The sequence below is a fragment of the Jaculus jaculus genome, chromosome X, assembly GCF_020740685.1.
Source record: "Jaculus jaculus isolate mJacJac1 chromosome X, mJacJac1.mat.Y.cur, whole genome shotgun sequence".
In the NCBI taxonomy this organism is placed as follows: Eukaryota; Metazoa; Chordata; class Mammalia; order Rodentia; family Dipodidae; genus Jaculus; species Jaculus jaculus.
The window spans coordinates 148,489,129-148,509,984 of NC_059125.1; the positions used below are offsets into that span (position 1 = coordinate 148,489,129).

A 20,856-nucleotide genomic window follows, 5' to 3' on the forward strand; every position below is an offset into this window, starting at 1 on the left:
GTGCTATGCCTGGCCTCAGTTGTATACTTCTTTCTGCCATCCAGGATGGAAGTGTGACAGACTGAAGCAGTTTCAGACTCCTGGCCTGTCTGTACACAACCAGACACACACAGCAAACCACACAGTGCTTCTCTTTCTTGTTCCGTTTCCAAGCATGCTGACCATGGTAGCTAGTGTGTCGTCTGCTATTCAGGTCACAGAACTGGATCTTTCTTCAAGAAGCTCTAGCCATTGCCCCTTCCTGTCTCTTTAATGTTGACTTTGGAAGAAACAAAGGGGCAGGCCATGAACTGAATAGATGGTCTCTTTAAATGCCAAGTCAGCATTTTGGGGCATTTTTTTTTGTTTTCAAGGTAGGGTCTCACTGTAGCCCAGGCTGACCTGGAATTCACTATGTAGTCTCAAGCTGGCCTTGAACTCACTGGCGATCTTCCTACCTCAGCCTCCCAAGTGCTGGGATTAAAGGCATGCACCACCACACCCAGCCCCCCACGTCATCATTATTTTTTTTCCTCAGTGTTGAATGGACATCTTGTTTGATGTCCATAGGTTTTGTGTTGCTTGCCCTGAAATGAGATATGAGCCTCCATTCCTTACAGTCTGGAGATGCCAGGCCAGGGTTGTCCAGGGTCAGTGATAGCCTCTGGGGTATTGGGGGTCTCCTTTGCCCTTCTTCATTTGAGTACATTGTGTAATACATACCATACTCATACCAGTATGTGAGTGAAATCCCAGTTGAGGTCTTATTTGGCTCCTAAAACACCCAGGAAGATTTGAGCGGAGTTTTTTTTTTTTTTTTTTTTTAAAGAATGTCAAGACAAATATCTGTATATTGCTTGAAGCAAGAATGCTACATAAAAAATGTTTCAAGAACAAAGAATGAGAATCAGTGTGTGGCAGGGTCTGGAGCCTAAATTCTTTGATTAACTTATTAGGAAATTATGAGATTCACAAGAACTTCCAAACAGTACAGGGGGCGGGGGTGAACCCTTTATCCTCCACACAATTTCCTCCAAGTTAAATCTTCCATTACGTTACAATATCAAATCTAAGAAATCGATACTGATGCAGGTTTTTTGTACACAAGTTTTAAAACTTCATATTTAGCATTGAGTATTTAAAATGCATTTGAGCCTTTAATCCCAGCACTCAGGAGGCAGAGGTAGGAGGATCGCCATGAGTTCGAGGCCACCCTGAGACTACATAGTGAATTCCAGGTCAGCCTGGGCTAGAGTGAGACTCTACCTCAAAAAAAAAAAAAAAAAAAAAATTTGAGTTTACATCTTCATGTTTCAAGATGAATATCTTGGGAGTACAATTACTGGTAGCTGAATGAGTGTTTACTTGTTTATTTATTTTTTTTAAGAAGCAGCCCACTGTTTTCCAGAGTGGCTGCAACAGTTTGCATGGTTGCCAGTGATGGATGAGTGACACAGCTTCTCACATACCACCAGCTTTTGGCATTGTCACTAAATATTTTTAAAGACAAAATTCATGTATTAATACAATGCCATTTAGAACATTCATAATGATATTAGTCAAGTATCATGTGATTTTTATAAAAAACATTTTTGCAAGCAGAGAGAGAGAGAGAAAGAAAGAATGAAAATGGGCACACCAGAGCCTCTTACAACTGCAAACGAACACCAGATACATGAGCCACTTTGCACATCTGGCTTTATGTGGGTACTGTGAGATAGAAGCTGGGCCATGAGGCTTTGCAAGAAAGCCCCTTTAACTGCTGAGCAATCTCTCTAACCCTATATAATGTTTTTTATTCTTTGCCTACTGATGTAGTGGATACCATGGATGGACTGTTGAATACTGAACCAGCCTCATATGCTCAGAGCAAACCAAGTATCAGCATGACATATTATCCTTTGTACACATGGATAGAGCTTTGTTTAGGATTTCTTTATAGATGCTTATAAGAGATATTAGTCTGTAATGTTCCATCTTGGACAGTCTTCATCTTGATGTCAAGATCATAAAACAATTTGGGAGTATCCCATCCTGTTCTTTTTTTCTGAAAGCAGTCATGTAGACCTGGCCTAATTCTTTAGATGATTGATATGGCTCTCCAGTGAAAACGACTGAGTTTACAGCTTACATTTTGCCATGCTGGGGACTGAACCAGGGCCTTGTGCAAGCTGGGAAAGCTCTCTACTACTGAGCCATACCTCAGCCCCCTAAAGCCTTCATTTCACAAGTTTTTTTTAAAGAAAAAAAAATGAACTTTGGGCTAGAAAGATGGCTTGGAGGATGAGGTACTTGTCTGTGAAGCCTAAGGACCCATGTTCAATTCTCCAGATCCCAAGAAAGCCAGGTGCACAAAGGTGAGGGAAGTGCAAGGTCTCACATGCCCACTAGTTGGTACAAGCATGTGGAGTTTGATTGCAATGGCCAAGGCCCTGGCTTGCCAATTCTCTCTCTCTCTCTCTCTCTCTCTAAAAAAATGAATTTTGAGGTTTTGGAATTCTGAGGGTAATCAGATTTTTCAATATTGGGTAATTTGGGCCATTTGTGCTTTTAGAATAATTGCTCTATTTCTTCTGAATTTCCAAATTGAACATGTGTAGAGTTACTCATTGTACTCTGTTCTCCTCACATCTGCAAGGTCTGTGATAATATTCCATTTTTCATTCAAGATCTTGGCAATTTTTGATGTTCTTTTCTTTGTCTGTGAGGTTACCATAAGTTTATCAATTTTATTAATTCTGTCAAAAACCTAGCTTTTTCCACCGGGCTTGTTTCTATCCCTTTTTTTTCTGATTTCAGTATCATTTATTTTGATTATTTATCTTCTCTGTCTTTATCTTTGAAATCTTATTTTCTTTTTCTAAGTGCTTTGAGAGCCTATACTGCTGATTTTAGACTTTCTTTCTTTCTTTCTTTCTTTTTTTTTTTTTTTTTTTTGATTTTATGAGGTATGGTCTTGCTGTAGCTCAGGTTGACCTGGAATTCACTCTGTAGTCTCAGGGTGCCCTTGAACTCACGACAGTCCTCCTAACTCTGCTGGGATTAAAGGGACTTTCTTTCAATTCTAATGTGAATATTTAACACTATAAATGTATGTCAGTATAGCTTGAGTCATGTTCCACAAATTTTAATATGTTTCCATTCTCATTCATTTCAATATATTTTCACTTTTTTTTCCTTCAGCTTTTTTTGACACATAAATTTTGAAAAAGTTTTCTCTTGGGGCAGGATGATGAGCCAGTAGGTAAAATGCTTGCAGAGAACCCGAGTTTGATCCCCAGACCCAAGGGTAAACAAGAATCCGGGGTCTTAGAGATGACTTAGCAGTTAAAGGCACTTGCTTGCAAATCCTGCCAGCCTGGCTTCAATTTCCCAGTGCCCACATAGAGCAAAACGCACAAAGTGTCACAAGTGTCTGGAGTTCTTCTGTAGTAGAAAGCAGCCCTGGCATGCCCATCCCCTCTCTCTCTCTCATAAATAAATAAAAATATTTTTTTGGGAAGAAACTGAAGGTGGTGGTGTAACCTGTAATCCAGAGCTGGACAGGAAGGTCCTTGGAACTCACTGACCAAGCAGTTTAGCCTAGTTGGCAAGCTTTAAGACAATGAAAGATTCTATTTCAAAAGAAGGTTGTCCTCTGGCCTGCATGCACATGTATATACATGCATGCACACCTGCACACACACACAAACATGCACACACATACACACAAAGTTTGCTATTTTGTTTCTAAGTGTTTAGAGATTTTTTTATGTTCTTTTTCTGTTATTGCTTACTGATTTGATTCAAGTTTAGTTATAGAAAATACCATGCATTATTTCAACTCTTGAATTTTGTGGATTGTTTTCTGTTCTACAGTATACACACAGAATGCATGTGTTCCTTGGATACTTGAAAATAATACAAATTTTATTGGCTTGGGTGAAGCATTCTATAAATTCCAGTTAGGTCCTTTTGAATCCACTTTTTAAGCGTGTATATTGAAGAATTTGTATGTAGTTGTTGTATCATGAGCAAATAGAAATTTCCAACTATAAATCTGTGTATTTCTTCCAGAGACACAGAGGGCTCCTCAGAGCCCATCGCTGAAGTAGACCTAAGACAAACCCGACATGGCTCATGGAATTTCGTGGATGAGGGGCCAGAAAGATTGTTAAGAGCCAAAAGTTGGGACATTATGCACAGAGACATTGCCTCTTTTCCGTAACTGATGGCTAACCCCACAATGCATGATCCATAATCCCCATGGGAATAACAAGCATCCCCAAGAGGAGGGTCCCTTGGGAAGGGGGGACAGGGATGAAGGTAAGGATAGTTCCAACATGTGCTGTTTACATACTGAGCATGTCTATAACTAGTGAAAATTAAAATAAAAAGTTGTGGCCGGGCATGGTGGCGCACGCCTTTAATCCCAGCACTCGGGAGGCAGAGGTAGGAGGATCGCTGTGAGTTCAAGGCCACCCTGAGACTACATAGCGAATTCTAGGAGAGCCTGAGCTAGAGTGAAATCCTACCTCGAAAAACCAAAAAAATAAAAAATTGTGTATTTTCCTTTCATTCTCAAAACATTTACTTCTCATATTTTTGCAGTTTTCTTGTTCAGACCACACAGACTTAAGATTATCACTTCTTCTTGGTAGACTGACCCTTTTATCATTATATTATGTCCTTCTCTGTCCTTGATAATTTTCTTTGCTCTAAAGTCTACCTTATCTGATATTGCTAAAGTACTCCTGTTATTTGTTAAACCAGTATTTTCATGGCAAATCGTTTTCCACAACTTTAAATCTTCCTACGATATTCTATTTGAGCAAACATTTGCAAGTAGTATAACATTTGGCCATGTTTTCATCTTCTTTGCCAATCTCGACTTTTTAATATGTCTACTTAGGCAATTGTCACTTAATATGCTTATTCATGTTTGTGCTTAATTATGCCAACTTATTTTTGTTTTCTTTCTCTTCTTCATGTTGTGTTCTATTTTCTTTTCCCTCCCTTCCCATGGGATACTTAAACAATTTTTAGAGTCACCTTTGATCATGCATGGTGATTTTGGCTATTTCCGTTTAGATAGCATTTATAGTGGTTAATGTCAATACTAATCTGCATCTTTGTATAACTTAAAAATGGACAACTAATGTCAACACTTAAATACCTTCATTTTCCAACTGGTAATGCAGTTATGTCCAGAAGTTATTTCATAAACTACTTTAAACACAAGAGACAATGTTATAATTCGTAATTCAACTATGAAGCATACTGCAGACAACTGAAGCAAAGAGGAACATCTGTAATATTTGGCTGAATTGGTGTTCTCTTTCCATTGTTTGTTCTTCCTTGCTAATACACAGAATTCCTTCTTTTAATTATCTTCTGTTTAGAGAACTTCCTCTAACCATTATCCTAGTAGAGGTGTGCTGTTGACAAATCTGCTTGATTCCCTCCATCTGAGAAGGTCAGGATTCCCTGGACATCTGATGCATTTTCACTAAGATTTTGTGTGGAAGTTCTCCTTTTTCAGCATTTGTAAAGTACTGTGTCACTTTATTAGGGCCTCCGTAGCTTCTGAGGAGATCTGCTGTCATTGGAATGGGTTTTATACTCCTATAGCTCAACTGTCATTTTTCTGTCACTTCATTTCAGACTTTGTCATTACATTTCAGATATTTGGCTATGAGGGGCTGGAAATCTACTCCAAAAGTGGATTCCTTTGGGTAGTTTACTTGGCTTCTTTGATTTCCAGGTTTGTGACTTCTGCCAAGTGTGAGGTGTTTAAAGGCATTACTTACAAATATTTTTCAAGCCAGACATGGTGGCACACGCCTTTAATACCAGCGTTCGGGAGGCAGAGGTAGAAGGATCGCCGTGAGTTTGAGGCCACCCTGAGACTCCATAGTGCATCCAGGTCAGCCTTGACTAGAGTGAAACTCTACCTTGAAAAACCAAAAAAAAAAAAAAAAAAAAGTTTTTTTCAGTCCCATTTCCTCTCCTTCCTTTTCTTCTAGAATACCAATCAAATAATTATTAGGTCACTTGTGTATAATCCCAGATGTCCCTGGGTGTCAGTTCAGTTTTTCTGATTGATGGTCTCTCTTCCATTAAGACTGGACACTTTCTGGTATCTTAAATCTTTTTTCTTCCCTTTCAGTTCTCTTCTTGATCTTATCTAATAAGTGTATTTGTTATTATCATTTTTCAATTTTAAAATTTCTATTTCTTTTTTATTTAAAGCCTGGTTGTAATTACTGGTTGACACATTTAAATGATTACGATTTTAAAATTCTTGTTAAATTATTCCAACATCTGTATCATTTCAGTGACACATCTTCTGATAATATTCTTCATTTAGTTTTAGATCTTCTGGGTCTTAGTATGATGAATGTTTTTCTACTGAAACCAAAATATTTTGGGTGTTACATTATTTAAATCTTCTGCTATAACTTGCTCTGGCAGGGAAGGGGAACATCATCTTACTTTTGCCAGGTGGGCATAAAAGTCCAGGTTCCCTACATGGCCTTATTGACAACAGATAGAGTGAGGTTCCTTGTTACTGCTGGGCAAGCATGAGATTTTTCAGAACCCCACTAGCCATTTTCTGGTACCACTCACTGGGAACGAGGAGAAAGACGTCAGTACTGCCAAGTGGTGTTAGTCTGTAGGTTCTCTGCTTTATCTCGGTGACATGGGACTGCGGTGTCTTCTCTGGTGGTTAGTTTCATTGAAGTTTCCTGGTTCTGTGACTAGAAAGAACAGGCCTTTGTTGGGTCTTTTCTGTCTCTGTCTATCAGCAGCCTCAGATCACTTTTCCTCTATCCATCAGCATTCTGGGTTGCTGGTTTCTTTAACTACAAGTCTGGAATCTTTGAAGCAAAAGAAAACCCAAGGAACACATCGCTGTGCTGTTCATCACATCTCAAGGTCCCTAGATAGTCTATGCTCTACCTACCTTTCAGTGACCTAATGTTTGTTTTATATAGCATGCCAACATGGTTTTTTTTAATGTACTCAATGGGAAAATGGGCAATGACTTCTCTATCTTTCTGAAGGTGGAAGTTTGGACATTGATATTTTAGAGCCTGGTGCTCTACTGGCAAGAAGATTTACAAAAAAGAAATATGCCCTCATATCTGCATCCCTTAGAAGAGCTCTTGTTTTATGCTGATGTGTCTGTTTGTGCGCCATGGAATGCGTGCTGGAGTAGCTCCATGTCCTCGGAAGAAGTACACCGGAGTGTCTGGCGCGTCTCTCAGTGCCCATTGCTTCTGCCCAGTGTCAGTCAGGCTTTAGACTATTGCTCAGCTCACTTGGCTAGGTACTAATGGGGCCAGAGTTGGTTGTTGTTCTTCTTTGGGTCCAAAAGCTGACTCTGGTAGAGGTGAAGAGGCCTTAAATCATCACTTTGATTTAACCACTGTATTTCATATAAGGGAACTGCGTCTCAGAGCAAAGCCAGAACCTAGGACGCACAGTCCCCATCTCTCAGTCCAGTGCTGTTTTAGTTCTATCATACTACTCCTCTGCCCACTCCTGTTTTCGAGTAAAACTTGCTCTGTGCCATGGCCAGGTACTGCCATTTTACCTCTGCCAACTGCCTCATGGAAAAGCCTTTCCTCCCAGGGGGATGGGGTGTCCAAAGAGGGTGGTGTGGTGGGGACAGAGACAGGGAAAGGAATATGAAAGACTCCACAGAAATCTGTATTCAGAAATGAAATCTGTGTTTCATGGGGTCAATGGTCTCACCTTCATATCTGAAAGACAGTGTACTTTTTGTCTCCCTAAGCCCTGTGTCTAGGTCGTTTGGGAAGCACCTTGGAGAGTCAAGAATAAAATTGCATGTCAAACAATGGATGACTGGAAAAGTCGGCTTGTAATCGAGAGCATGCTTCCCCATTTCACCATGGTGGGAAATCGTCAGGAGCCCAGAAAGCTCCAGGAATCGGTCAGAAAATGGGCTATGGGGGGTGGGGGGTGTTGAATGCTTCTAATCTTAAACTTGAACATGAGATGTGTTTTTGAAATTCTCTGTGCAGTGATGAGAGGCCGCCCTAAAATGTAAGGAACTTGAATTTGAAGTCGAAAAGATCTAAGAGATGAGTTGCCCCTGCCTCTTGAGAATTTTTGGCAAAGAACAAGAAGCCAGTGAATAGGGTACAGAAAGAGATTCGGATTCAACTCTACAGCCCTGGTATCACGTCTCAAATGTATTTGGCACACTTCTGCTTTATTCTGTAGGAGTGCAGCCATCATCTAAGTGTCTACAATTCAGCATTAAGATTCCATTGGTAGTTCTAGGAGACAGAGTGATAGAAGGGGCCACGAGAGCCGCTCTTGCTTGAATTGGACAATTAATGCTTGCAACAGCCCTGTCTACCAAGATTAGCTCTGTTAGCAGGAGCTGCAGTGAGTACAATGGCTGTTATCTCAGGGTATTAGTCCCTCCGAAGAGTGGCTGGCTTAATCTCTGAAAGTAATAGAGCAGAGGGGAAATGGCTCTTATGGAACCAGGGGTCTGTTTCCTTCCTGCTCATGAAAATGAGAGCCCTGAGCTGTGAGGTCATGCCATTTCACGTAACTACAGGTCCCATCTTCTCCAGTTCCCAGACAATCCATTTCATTTATTTCCGGGTTCTGTTATGTGTACAGGTATGTAGCATGATTGACCCATGTTTCTTTTTTCCCTTCATTGTCAACCATGTATTGAGGACGTGCTATTGAGTGTGTGCATGTGTCTAAGACGTGGGCGGCTGGAGTTCTAGTTCTCACAGAAATGGAGTGGCTGCTTGGCCAGTGACCTGTCCTCCAAATTGCCAGCCCCCAGTTGAGTTTCCAGAAGGGAATATCTAACCACCATCTTACTGACCCTTTTTGCTTACATGGTACTCTTTAGTGGTAAACAGCTGAGTCAGTAAAGGAAAGCATCTGGTCTGTCCCCAGAGTCCATGATCAGTTTCAGCATGACTTTAAATTCTTCCTTTGTTTTCCACTTTTTTTCCCATTCACTGGGCCAAACACTAGCCAAAACGTGGGTGAGCTATAGTTAGACAGGAGTCTTCCTCCCATCCTCCTCATTATACTGGACACCCCTACCAAAACAAAAGTATGTGAGATAAATAACACTTTATTTTTAATATTTTTTGTTCATTTTTTATTTATTTATTTGAGAGTGACAGACACAGAGAGAAAGACAGATAAAGGGAGAGAGAGAGAATGGGCGCGCCAGGGCTTCCAGCCTCTGCAAATGAACTCCAGACGCGTGCACCCCCTTGTGCATCTGGCTAACGTGGGACCTGGGGAACCGAGCCTCGAACCGGGGTCCTTAGGCTTCATAGGCAAGCGCTTAACCGCTAAGCCATCTCTCCAGCCCATGAGATAAATAACACTTTAGTTTCCATCCATGCAGATCACAATGTGTGCCTTCTAGGGAGCACTAGCCTTGGAACAGGACCTTTCTGTGGAGAAGCTACCATTATGCATGCCGTTTTGAAGCTTGGCTTTTGACAGCAGACAACCTCTTGCGCCCTTGGAAAGCCTTGCCAAAAATGCACACTCATTGCTTTAGAGTCCCACCTTGCACTTGATCAGAATCAGCTCTCCCCCCCCCCTCCTTGTTCTCTGCCCTTGGCTCTGAGTGACCTGGCTATTTTTGAAATGCCAAGTTGTCGTAGAAGACCAAGGATCTGCCCCAGTTGAAGGGGTCCAAAAATATACCTAAGGCTCTGGCAATGCTTCCTCAGATGATCCCTCTTCACAGTTGAAACCTCATCTGTCTTTTTGGAAGGCACATGTGAGTGGCCTCGAGGGGATGCCATTGACAGAATCCACTCCTTTGGCTAACTCCCATCACTGAACATCCAGGGCAGCTCTTGAGTGGTATGAAAACAACTGAGTTGTAGTGGCTGCTCAATTTCTGGAACCTCAGGAAGGTCCCCAGTGCCAGTCTCCATCTTTGCAGCAGGATACCAGTGGACTAAGGGAGAGATTGGAAGCTTAATAGCAGAATCATCTGTGTGGTCACCAAAAACTGCTGTCCAAGCAAAGTTATTGCAGGCCCTGTAATGTGAGGGGAAAAAAGAAAGTCCTTGGCAATAACTGACCTTGTATTTCTAGGGCCTGGCCTCAGCTAGATCTCAGGCATTTCCACTGTTAGTTCTCCAAGGCATCATAGCATTCAAGGCTGATGTTGTGCCCTGGTCCCAGGAAGCCATGTACATCTGGAAGCATATTACTCACCCCACCCAATTACATCCTCAACACCAAGACCTGCTTTGGAAGTTCAGCTTAACTGGTTTTCTTGCTTCTTGCTGAAAATCAAACTATCTCAATTTAAAAATAAAACATATCACACAAAAGTCTTGAGATAAAATTCTATGAGCCTGAGAGGATAGATTATTCATTTCTTTGTTTGGAGGTGCGGTCTTACTCTGTAGCCTAGCCTAGCCTCTGTAGACTAAGGCCTGGACATAAAGGATTCATCTACGATGGAGTATGTGGAGATTTGTATGGCTACAAAAAAACCTGGCCTGGAACTTTTGGTCCTCCTATCTTGGCCTGCTGAATGCTGGAATTATAGGCATGCACCACTTGAGGAGAATTTTCTTAGATCACTGAGAAATTTACATGTAAATAATTTAGAGTTCCTTTGTAGGAAAATGTGAATCTGATGTGACAGCTGCTCTCAGCCTAAGACCAGGAGTCGGGACTCTGGGGTTCTAGTCTTGCACCTGTTCCTAGGTAGCTACTGCCCTCCATGGAAACAAAGTTCAAATGAAGCAAGGGCAAGAACAACCACCTTGATTGAGCATTGAGTAGGTATGAGCACTTTGCAAAACATTTCGGAACACTGCCTCCTGTCTTCTTCATGACAACCCTGAGAGGAAAAGGCTGTTACTATCTCCAGGAAACTGAGGCTCAAAGAGGTTAAGCAATTTGACCAAAGTCATAAACTTAAGAGCTGGCAGATTTCAGAGCCTACTGCCCTCCCCACCATCCTCTGTTGCCTCTTAGATCTTAAGCTTGTTGCAAAACACAGAATGCTGAGGGCATATTAGGCAGGAGTCAGTCATAAGAAATCTCAATGCTTCCAGTTCCTTTTCAGCATCATGTGTTCAGTCAGCACCACGATTGCCGAATGATTGCTGCGACACTGGGTGCTTCTTTCCCCCTTCGGCAACATTTGAGCATCTTTCCAAGGTTAACATATGGAGCTTTAACAGGAAACAAGCTATGTAGTTCTTCCTTTTGAAGCTGTATTGAGTTTTGCAAAACCTACCTTGAGTTGGGACTCAGGGTGCATGTCATATCTCTAGCTCAGTGCACACCTTACTACAAGTTGCAAAAATTCCCTCAGCTCTGAGTAGCACCTATTCCATTCCTATGTCAACTCCTTGACTAAATGAGGGAGTTAGTTGGCCTGGGGATGTAGCTCAGTGGTAAAGTGCTTGCCCTGGCATGCAGGAGGCCTTAGTTTCAAGCCCAGGGCCATAAAAAATGAGCAAACTCTTCTGATTAAAAACAATGATGGTGTTAAGAGCATTAGATGTACAGTTCAAAGAAGAGGGGAATGTACTTTTTGGTTATCATATGTCTTTCAGCCACTTAGTGCTACTAAATAACTTTATATAGGTTACAAGGAATTGGTGTGCCCATTATACCTCACAAGCATGCCAATCACTTTTTGGCACAAATGGTAGGGGTGTTCTTATCAGCCTTTTTCCTTATGGAGAAAAATGATGAGTTCTGAGGAACCTAGTGCCTTGCAGATGATAGCCAAGAAGGGAGGTGAGAACCATTTGAATGGCTCCAAATGCAACAGGATTTCCCCCTACAGAAAGACCCAAACCAATCCCTAACCTGTCTCCTCACCTATAATGGAGGGTTAGGCTAATGTTTGGAAATAAAGGAGGCGTCTGTAAAAGAGTATGTGGAGGTTTGCATGGCTACAAAAATACTGGTCCTCTTCCTTCCTACCTTTGTCTTTAGAAATGCCCAGTAAGAGGCATTCTCTTCACCTCCCTGATAGTATGTGACTGGGCTAAGGTCTGTGCTACATGCTTTCCCTTGAGGAAACAGTGCCAGACTCAGGCAGCAGCTTTCTAACTTAATCCTGAGCTGTGACTAGTGATGAGACCTCAAACAAGCCCCCTTCCTCCTGAGGTCAGAGATCATGGGTGTGATTCTAAGAATCTCTCTCTGGCTTCTTGACATAATTCCAGAGCCCCTTCAGTGTGCGTAGCTGTGGACTACACTCTGGGTTCCAGGACTTCAGTCATCCTTCAATGAGAGCAAGTTTGTTGAGAGAATGGTTGAGGGGTCTCTTGGACAGGATACTTTGTGCCTATTACCCGAGCCAACCCTGTGACAGAGGTAATAGTTTCTCTTCATCTAATAGGAGACTGAGGCTCTGGAAGGATAGATACTTGTCCTGAGTCACTCAATTGGGAAGTTGTCAATTCAGATCTCACAACCCAGAGTTCTGCTTCCAAAACTCTACTCATTTTGCTGCCATCCAGATTCCCAGATTAAGAGCTCAGATATCAATGGGGCCATCTGCAGGCCGCATTCAGCACTGTGTCAACTCTAGTAGTGGACAAAACATAACTCCAGATGCCCCGGTACTTTCATTGCAGTGACATGAACAGGGGAAGAGTAGAAACATACTGACTTCAGTCTGATGGCCCCTGGAGCCTTCTGTCCAGCCTAGCGTACTGTTTCACAAGTCTGCTTCAAAGTTCCATAGAAAGACAGGGACAGGGGCTGAGATTCAAGGTTTGGGGTCTTTGGCAGTAACCCCTCTTCATGCCAGCGGTGGGGATGTTGCAGTTGCAAGTCTAGCTGCAAGAGAAGGGTCCCATATACATGGGCTCTTATGCATGACCCAGGTGATGCCAGACAGCAGCCCGTCAAAGACATAACTCTCCCGGCTGCTTACTGAGCTTCTTATGTGAGCCTCCGAGCCCCAGTTCCCACACTGTCAAGTGGGCTTACTCAGGACTCTCAGCCTATAGCAGGGTCTTTGGAGTTGTGCTGAGCAAGACAGAGGTGTGGATGTGCTGTAAAGTACACAAGGGATGATTGGTTTGGGCATTTTTTGAAATGATTAGAGTTTGGCATGGGCTCAGGATTTCTTTCCCCATCAGAAGGACAAAGGGTAAGGTGTCCTTGAAGCTCAGGTAGGGTGCAGAGAACCCCTTAGGAAGCCTCACAGGCAGCCCCGCTGCTGAGAGCAGAGCTGGGTTGGTAGTGCAACCCTGAGCATTCTGGGTCAAGGCCTGCAGTGCGTATGCGCCTTGCTATTTTGGGGATCCTCCCCATGGAGCCTGCAGCTGTTCACTCCCTCCGCTGCTGCTCTCCTCCTCCTCCTCCTGCAGCAAGGGCCCTTCCCTGCTACAGACGCCCAACTGGGGCAGAGTGCCAGGCAGAGGATTTGCCTGCCTTGCTTGCAGAAGACGACTGTCTCTTCTGCAAGGGCTGGGCAGCTCTCAGCTCACAGGACACTACTGGCCTTGGCATCTGGGTCCTGGCTGAGTAGCCCAGCTGAGGAAATCAGTGACCTGCAAATCAGTCAGTAAGAAGGGAGGATGCTGGGAGGGGAGCTCCATTTGGCAGATGGCTCAACAATGCCTATTTCTGAAGTAGGAGCACACACCGCCTTGTCTTCATTCCCACGCAGCTCCCCGGACCCCAGCTTCCTTGACATCGGCCCGAGGAAGCAGGCGTCTTGCAGTGGAGCTGCTCCAGGGAGGACAGGCAATGTGATTGGACCTCTCCCCAGAGCAAGGGCAACGGGCGAGCTCGACCAAGCTGAGGCTCGGATGTCACTGTTCTAGGGAATGTGTGACCCTGTGGGCCATATAATCAGGGTGTCTGTGGTACCCCAAACTGTGTGCTAACCTGTGCAGTCTGAAACATCTTGCTTTCACTGAACATCCTCAGCTGGAGAACTTGATGTCTGCCCGTTTAGATAGATAGGTGGGTCAGAAGGTGTCCTTGGGGGGCTGTGTTCCCAACTTCTGGAGGCAGGGGAAAACATGTGCTTCCAAAGTCTGGGCTATGAATGTTGACTTCTGCAGTGAATAGGGAATAATGTGTCACACCGCCCTTCCCTTCCCTCCCCTCCCCTCCATTCCTTCCTGCCTTTCCCTTTTCGTTTTTGTCTGCAACCCGCCCCCCTTCTCACAGATGGTCATCCCTAGGTTCTGATGGGAGAAAGGCAGGCACCAGCCACAGAACAGCGCCCTTCCCTACCACCAGCGCCCAGGCTCAAGGTCTGGGCTCAGCTGCTTCTATCATTGTCTGTCTCTCTCTTACCCACCCTGCCCTTCAGCACAACTTTGGCATTGTCTATCTCCCTCCAGTGCCACAGGTTCAGTCACCCTCCAACTTCCCAGGCTGAGCTGTTATGGCTACTGCTATGGCTACCCCAGGCAGTTAGCTCCTTCCATCCCTTATACCCTAGTAGGAAGGTTGCTTAGCTCCTGGCACATCAAGGTTCCCATTAAGCAGAGACTACACTGCTTCATCCTAACCATCAGTAGGTCCCTTAGAAATTGTCCATAAGAGACCAGAAACACACAGAGCAGGTGGGGCTCACCAGCATCACTGGGCCAATGAGTCGCTTCTGCAGTTTGTAGGAAGTGAGTCTTGAGTCACTGTGTGGTCCTACCACTGGAAATGGGAAGACAAGGTAATGGGCAGAATACCATTTTCTACAGGAGGTAATTCTGATCTGCAGATACCAGCTGAGTCATGGCCCCGAGGCCAGGGGCGTTAGGGGTACAGAGAAGAGAAGACAACAGCTCTGGCCTGTGAAGAGGCATGCTGCCGAGGTAGAAAAGGTGCCAAGCTGCTATGCCAGCCTCCTGGTTTGTGACAGCAACGAAGATAGGGCTGAAGGGGTAGAAGGTAGGCTATATTATCAAAGACCCTGGAGGGCCCAGGGAGGACGTGCTGCAGACAAAACGCAAATTGTCCAACTGTGTACAAAGGCTGGGAGAGCAAGGCCCAAGGGAATCCCTTCTTTCTTTCCTTCCCCGTAGGCGCAGAGGGCTCGTTCACAAGCGTGGAATTGCTACATAACTCACCCAGTTCAGAAATAGTTTCTCCACTTTCACTGTGGTCAATGTATTTAAGCTTTTAATTTCCCCAAAGATGACCCACACACGCTCTGTGAATAGGCCTGTGGGGTGCCCTGAGGCTTTAAGAGGGCGCTTTGGAAAGACCTTAATTTCCCAAGGGAAAGGGTTCAGGGCATAGTGTAGGTCAAGGGTTTGTAAGCTATGGTCTGAGATCTACACACAACCCCTCACGAAGCTACGTGAAGCCACAGTCACGTCCAGCAATGAGTAAAGCGTTTACCACACAGTTGCCGAGTGGCAAGAGAGCCACATGGTCTCCAAAGCCAAGAAAAAGTTTGCTAAGAATGATGCAGGTCACTGGGTATGTGGTTCATTTTCCTGAGGTCATTTGTTTTCTCCAAGAAATGTTGCTTCCCTCAATATCCACTTGAGGTGAACTCAGAATGCCCCGAGCCCACTCATGCATTCTTCCCGTCCTGTGTCAAAGTTGGCCCCAGCCCCACGCTCTGGGTCCCATCCTTGTCAAGAGTTTTTACCTCTGCAGCCATTCCTTTTCCTTTGTATGACATTCATTTCTCCTCCCACGAGCATGCAGAGGGACCTTTCACATACATTGAGCTGATCTTTCCTCTGTTTCTACCCTCCCCACAATGACTTCCCACTGCAATCCAACACCCTTCCCATGGCCTGCAAAGCCCTATGTGCTCTCATGGCTACGTTCCCAGATCTCTGGCGCCAGGTCCACGAGCTGCCTGCTAGTCACCACAACAGGCCAACGGCATTGCCCCGAGGGTCTTTCTGCTATTGCGCTCCTACGTGGAGTGCTCTGCCCAGTGCTTCTCTGCTCTGTTGCTTCCTGCATGAGACCTTCAGGGAAATATCTCCTTCTCAGAGGAGTTGCCCTCCACGCTAGCAAATTGTCACCACTTTGTTAACCTTTGGAAAGGCATGCTCACTTCCATGGTGTTCTTGTTGCTTGCTCATTGCCTGTCCTACTGGAAGTCCAGCTCTTCTTCAGTTCCTCCCCTCCCTCTCCGTGGTGAGCTCGAGTTCTGGACCCCTAGAGGCAGCCCTGCCTTGGCACTGTGGAAAGCCTGCATCTTTGTAGAGCAGAGCCCAATGGTACTGCCTTCAGCTGCCTCTTTCTGAAATAAGCTTCAGGTGCTGAAGTTTTAGTTTGGAGACTAAACATGTGCTTGTCCCTCTTTTTCCCTCAAATCAAGCCTTTGGGCTTGATAACAATGGACTTGGCCTATATGAAATATCTCCAGGAAGCCATTCCCCAAACACCAACACCCAGCCCCTGCTTTCTTGAATAGACGGCCTCACACAGCGAAGTGTACAGTAGCTAACTGCTCCCCGTCCTTTCCTTAATTTAGCCACACGACATCTAAGGAACTTAAATTGCCTTGCCCTTTCCTGTAGTTACATCCGACATAAAATTACTTTATTGGTATCATACTAACAAACAAAACTCTCCTGTGTTTTCCACAGTGATTTAGTTTTATTTTTCCAATTAAAAAAAAAATAAGTATGAATGACTACAAACAAGGAAATGGTTTTGAGACTTCTACTAATAACACAGTCATGAACCAGGTATGGCATGGCGATCATATAATCTCAGCGCTCAAGAGGCTAAGGCAGGGGCTCACAAGTTCCAGGCCAGCCACACTACAGAGTAAGACCCTGTCTCCAAGAAAGAGAGAGAGAGAGAAATCAACACTCTGAATAAATTTTCTCCCTCTGGTTCTGTCACAGTGGAGCTTTGTACTGACTAGTGTCAGAAGGAATTGTCTTGTCAAGTCCTGGCCCTATCAGCATCAGGGCCCCATCATCAAAACCATTCCCACCAGGCTGAAGGGATGGCTTAGTGGTTAAGGTGCTTGCCTGCAAAGCCAAAGGACCCAGGTTTGACTCCCCAGGACCCATGTTAGCCAGATGCACAAGGGGGTGCACGCATCTGGAGTTTGTTTGCAGTGGCTGGAGGCCTTGGTGCACCTATTCTCACTCTCTCCCTCTTTCTCTGTCAAATAAATAAATATACTTTAAAAAAAAAAACCCTTCCCACCTTCAACACCTCCACCACTGCCATTGTATCCACCACTCTACCTCCTTCGCCTCTTCCTCCACTAACATCACTCTCAACACCACTTCCAATACCACCATTTGCCACTTCCTTTTCAACCACCAGTACTACCATACCAACATTGCCGCCACCACCATCACCCTTAACTCCATCACTTCTACCACCTGCACTACTGCCAACTCTCAGCTCGGTCACCCACCTCCGCTACCCTCACCACCACCATCACCATACTTCCAGCATTACCACTCTACCACCTCCCTCCCCTCTCTCTCTCTCTCTCTCTCTCTCCCCCTCTCCCTCTCTCTGTCTCGACTCTCTCCATGATGTAATCACAGATAGTCCACATACAGTGAAATAAACACACGCCCTTCCTCACTGTTTCCACTGGAGCAATGGAACCTCAGCATATGTTTGTGACCAAAGCTGGATTAAGATTCATTACAAGACAGGGCACTATCCCCAAATGCACTCTTTCTTTAAACAAACAAAAAAAGGTAAGTTTAGATGAGGGATATTTCACTTCATGAAAGGACATACTGAGGATTTCCTTCCAATGGCAAATTTTTGCTATGTTTGATCATGATTTGGTTTACAAAAAGTAACCTTGCCCACAGCTGTTCAGGAACATAGCCAATGACTAAAGGCAGATGTGTCTTGAATGGCAAATGTTGCTGAGTAAGCCATGCTAACAGTTATTTTAGGACCACCAAAAATATGTTTGCATTTTAGAAGGAGAGAGAGAGAGAATATTTATTTGGTATCTATACCATGCGACACTATTCTCACTTTACATTTCTGTGCTCGTTTAATCCTTACAAGAAATTTTACAAAGTAGCCACACACTCCTCATTTTGTAGGAAGAAAATAGATTGAGAGCTGGATAAGCAGCTCAGTTAGCAAAGTGCTTGCCTCACAAGCATGAAGACCTGGATTTGATCCCCAGATCCCAAATAAAAAATGCTAGGCAAGGTGGCATGCATTTATCATCCCAGCACTAGGGAGGTGGAGAGAGGATGATCCCTGGAACTTGCTGGTCAGCTAGTCTAGCCTACTTAATTGGTATGCTCCAGGTTCACTGAGAGTTTCTGTCTCAAAAAGAAGTAGATGGGGGGCTGGAGAGATGGCTTAGCAGTTAAGCGCTTGCCTGTGAAGCCTAAGGACCCCGGTTCGAGGCTCAGTTCCCCAGGACCCACGTTAGCCAGATGCACAAAGGGGCACACACATCTGGAGTTCCTTTGCAGTGGCTAGAAGCCCTGGTGCCCCCATCCTCCTCCCCACTCTCCCTCTCTCTCTGTCACTCTCAAATAAATAAATAAAAATAAAAAATATTTTTAAAAAAGTAGATGGTGCACCAGGTGTGGTGGCACACACCTTTAACCCCAGCACTTAGGAGGCACAGGAGGGAGTATCCTTGTGAGTTTGAGACTACATAGTCTGAATTTCAGGTCAGCCTGAGCTAGAGTGAAACCCTACCTCAAAAAAACAAAAGAACAAAATAAAGGTAGATGGCTGTCTTCTGGCTTCAACACACACACACACACACACGTACATTCATGAATTAAAAATCAGATTGAGAGAGGAAGAGATGACTTGCTCAAGGTGACCACCAATTTAAGAGAAGATTCAGGCAGACTAAGGGTTCTGGTCCTACCTCCAATCCTTTAATCACCTTACTCACTAAATTCTGTCTTTCCTTATATCTGCAATGGTAGAAGCTTCAAAAGAGGACCTAGATTTTAAAACAAACAAACAAATAAAAAACCTTTGGGGAAGATCTTTAGAAAGTTAAATTAAGAGGGATATTAAATTCCAAATGCAGAACTCATGCATGCCAGAAAAATTTGATTTCATCCAGATATGGTATCTCAGGCAAGAAAGTGTCTTGGAAAGCTGAGGCAGAAGGCTCACCATGAGTTCAAGGCTAGCCTAGGCTAAAAAGAAAACTCTTATCTATTAAAAAAAGGTTAATGAAATTCTTTGTTAATTTTACCACAATTTACAAAAAAAGAGGAAGGTCTCTGGATTGGCATAATTCTCCTTATCTCATGTCCTCTCCAAGTCTCTGCTTTGGTGGTATTAGAACTCCAAAGTCTGCCTCTAACTGGGGCCAGTATCTCTACAGGTCAAAATCTATACTTAGGAGCTAAAGTAGTAGGCTAGGGAAGTTTATTCTGCACAGAGTTAGCTCAAATCAGATAAATTCTCTGAAGAAGAGACCCTGAGGCCTAGATTTTGAGACAGGAGGAACAAAGCAGAGATAACACTCATATAATGCTAGTGCAAAAACCTAATTTGGGGGAGGGAGAGATGACTCAGTGGTTATGTTGGCACTTGCCTGAGATGCCTGAGGGCCTGTGTTCAATATCTCTCCAGGTACCATGTAAGCCAGATGTGCAAAGGTGTGAGAAGCACAAGGTTGCACATGCCCACTAGGTGGAGCAAGCATCTGAAGTTTGATTGCAGCGGCTGAGGCCTTGGAGTGCCAAATCTCTCTCTCTCTCTCTCTCTCTCTCTCTCTCTCTCTCTCTCTCTCTCTCTCTCTCTCTAAAAAAAGTGTATAAACAAAGAAAAACCTAAGTTGGTGGCCTGGTCACCAATCTAGACAGTACACAGAAGCAGAACTGCCAGGCCACCATTGCTTAGGGAAAACTGGTACTTCAGTGTTCATTCAATCCCAACCACAGTCTTAGAGATCCTCCACACAGTCCATGATTTCTACACAGCAACCCAGGACTTGATGTCTCTAGATCTCAGTTAGGAAGGGGTCCTCTTTGCTCTGAAGGCCTCTTAAATGCACAACTTTGTGATGCAAATGTAGGACTATTCTGTCTGGTATATCTGGGCATGGGCTCCAGGGCAAGGTGTAGACAGCTGGGGATAGAAGTTTTCTTATCCCAGGGAAGCCTAGAGACATTTATATCATGACTAGAAATGTTTTTGCATTTTCATATGTGTGTGCATCCATATGAACAAATATGGAGGTTGATGTTGAGTATCCATTTCAGTCACTTTTTAACTTTATTTTGAGACTTGATGAACCTCGCCAATTTGGCTACACTAGCTAGCTAGTAAACCCTTGGGATCTGCCTGTCTCCACCTCCCAACACTGGGATTACAAGCATGCACTGCCATGCCTGACATTTTATACAGGTTCTGGAATCTAAATTCAGATTCTCATGTTTTTACAGCAAGTACTTTATCCATTGACCCATATTCTTAGCCTCTATCATGATGAAAGTTGGCAGCCCACCAGCCTATGAATTTTATGGAATCTACTGGCTTCTACAGTGTCTGGAAATTACTGCCTGAGGGTGTTTTCCACTAGTCCTGAAGCTGTCCAGATGGAGGGACCTTTGTCATTTGTAAAAGTTACCCAGGCACATGGTGGAGCCCTTTCTTCTCCACTTTTGATATCTTTCACCTCTCTGGACCATTGCAGAAGAAGGTTATTTTCTTGATTCCTTGTGTAGTCTGAATACACACCAGTTATGTTTTTCCAGTAGCAGATGTTTAGAATCTGCAATACAATCTGTATACATACAATCTGTATCTTCAGCTGGGCCCCTTCATAAAACACTGCATGAAACAAAGGACCCTGAAGAAACCATAAAAGGCCTTGTTAGAGCCACACATGGAACCAGCATGTTGAGGTAAATTGTCCTATGATCTTTCCTTGGCCTGGGCTGTGTATGGAAAGGCAGCCTCTGCTACCTTGAG

The 20,856-nt window shown here is 44.1% G+C and overlaps 1 protein-coding gene across 4 annotated transcripts in view; it reads left to right on the forward strand.

Annotated features, from left to right (window-relative positions):
• Positions 1 to 20,856, forward strand: part of Mamld1 (mastermind like domain containing 1) — a 119,254-nt gene that overhangs the window by 51,519 nt on the left and 46,879 nt on the right. For all 4 annotated transcript variants that reach the window (XM_045140929.1, XM_045140930.1, XM_004668933.2 and 1 more), the window contains exon 2: positions 7,760 to 7,918. In XM_045140929.1, coding sequence (XP_044996864.1) covers positions 7,823 to 7,918 — 96 coding nt within the window. In that variant the 5' untranslated portion in view covers positions 7,760 to 7,822. The remainder of the gene's footprint in view (positions 1 to 7,759; positions 7,919 to 20,856) is intronic.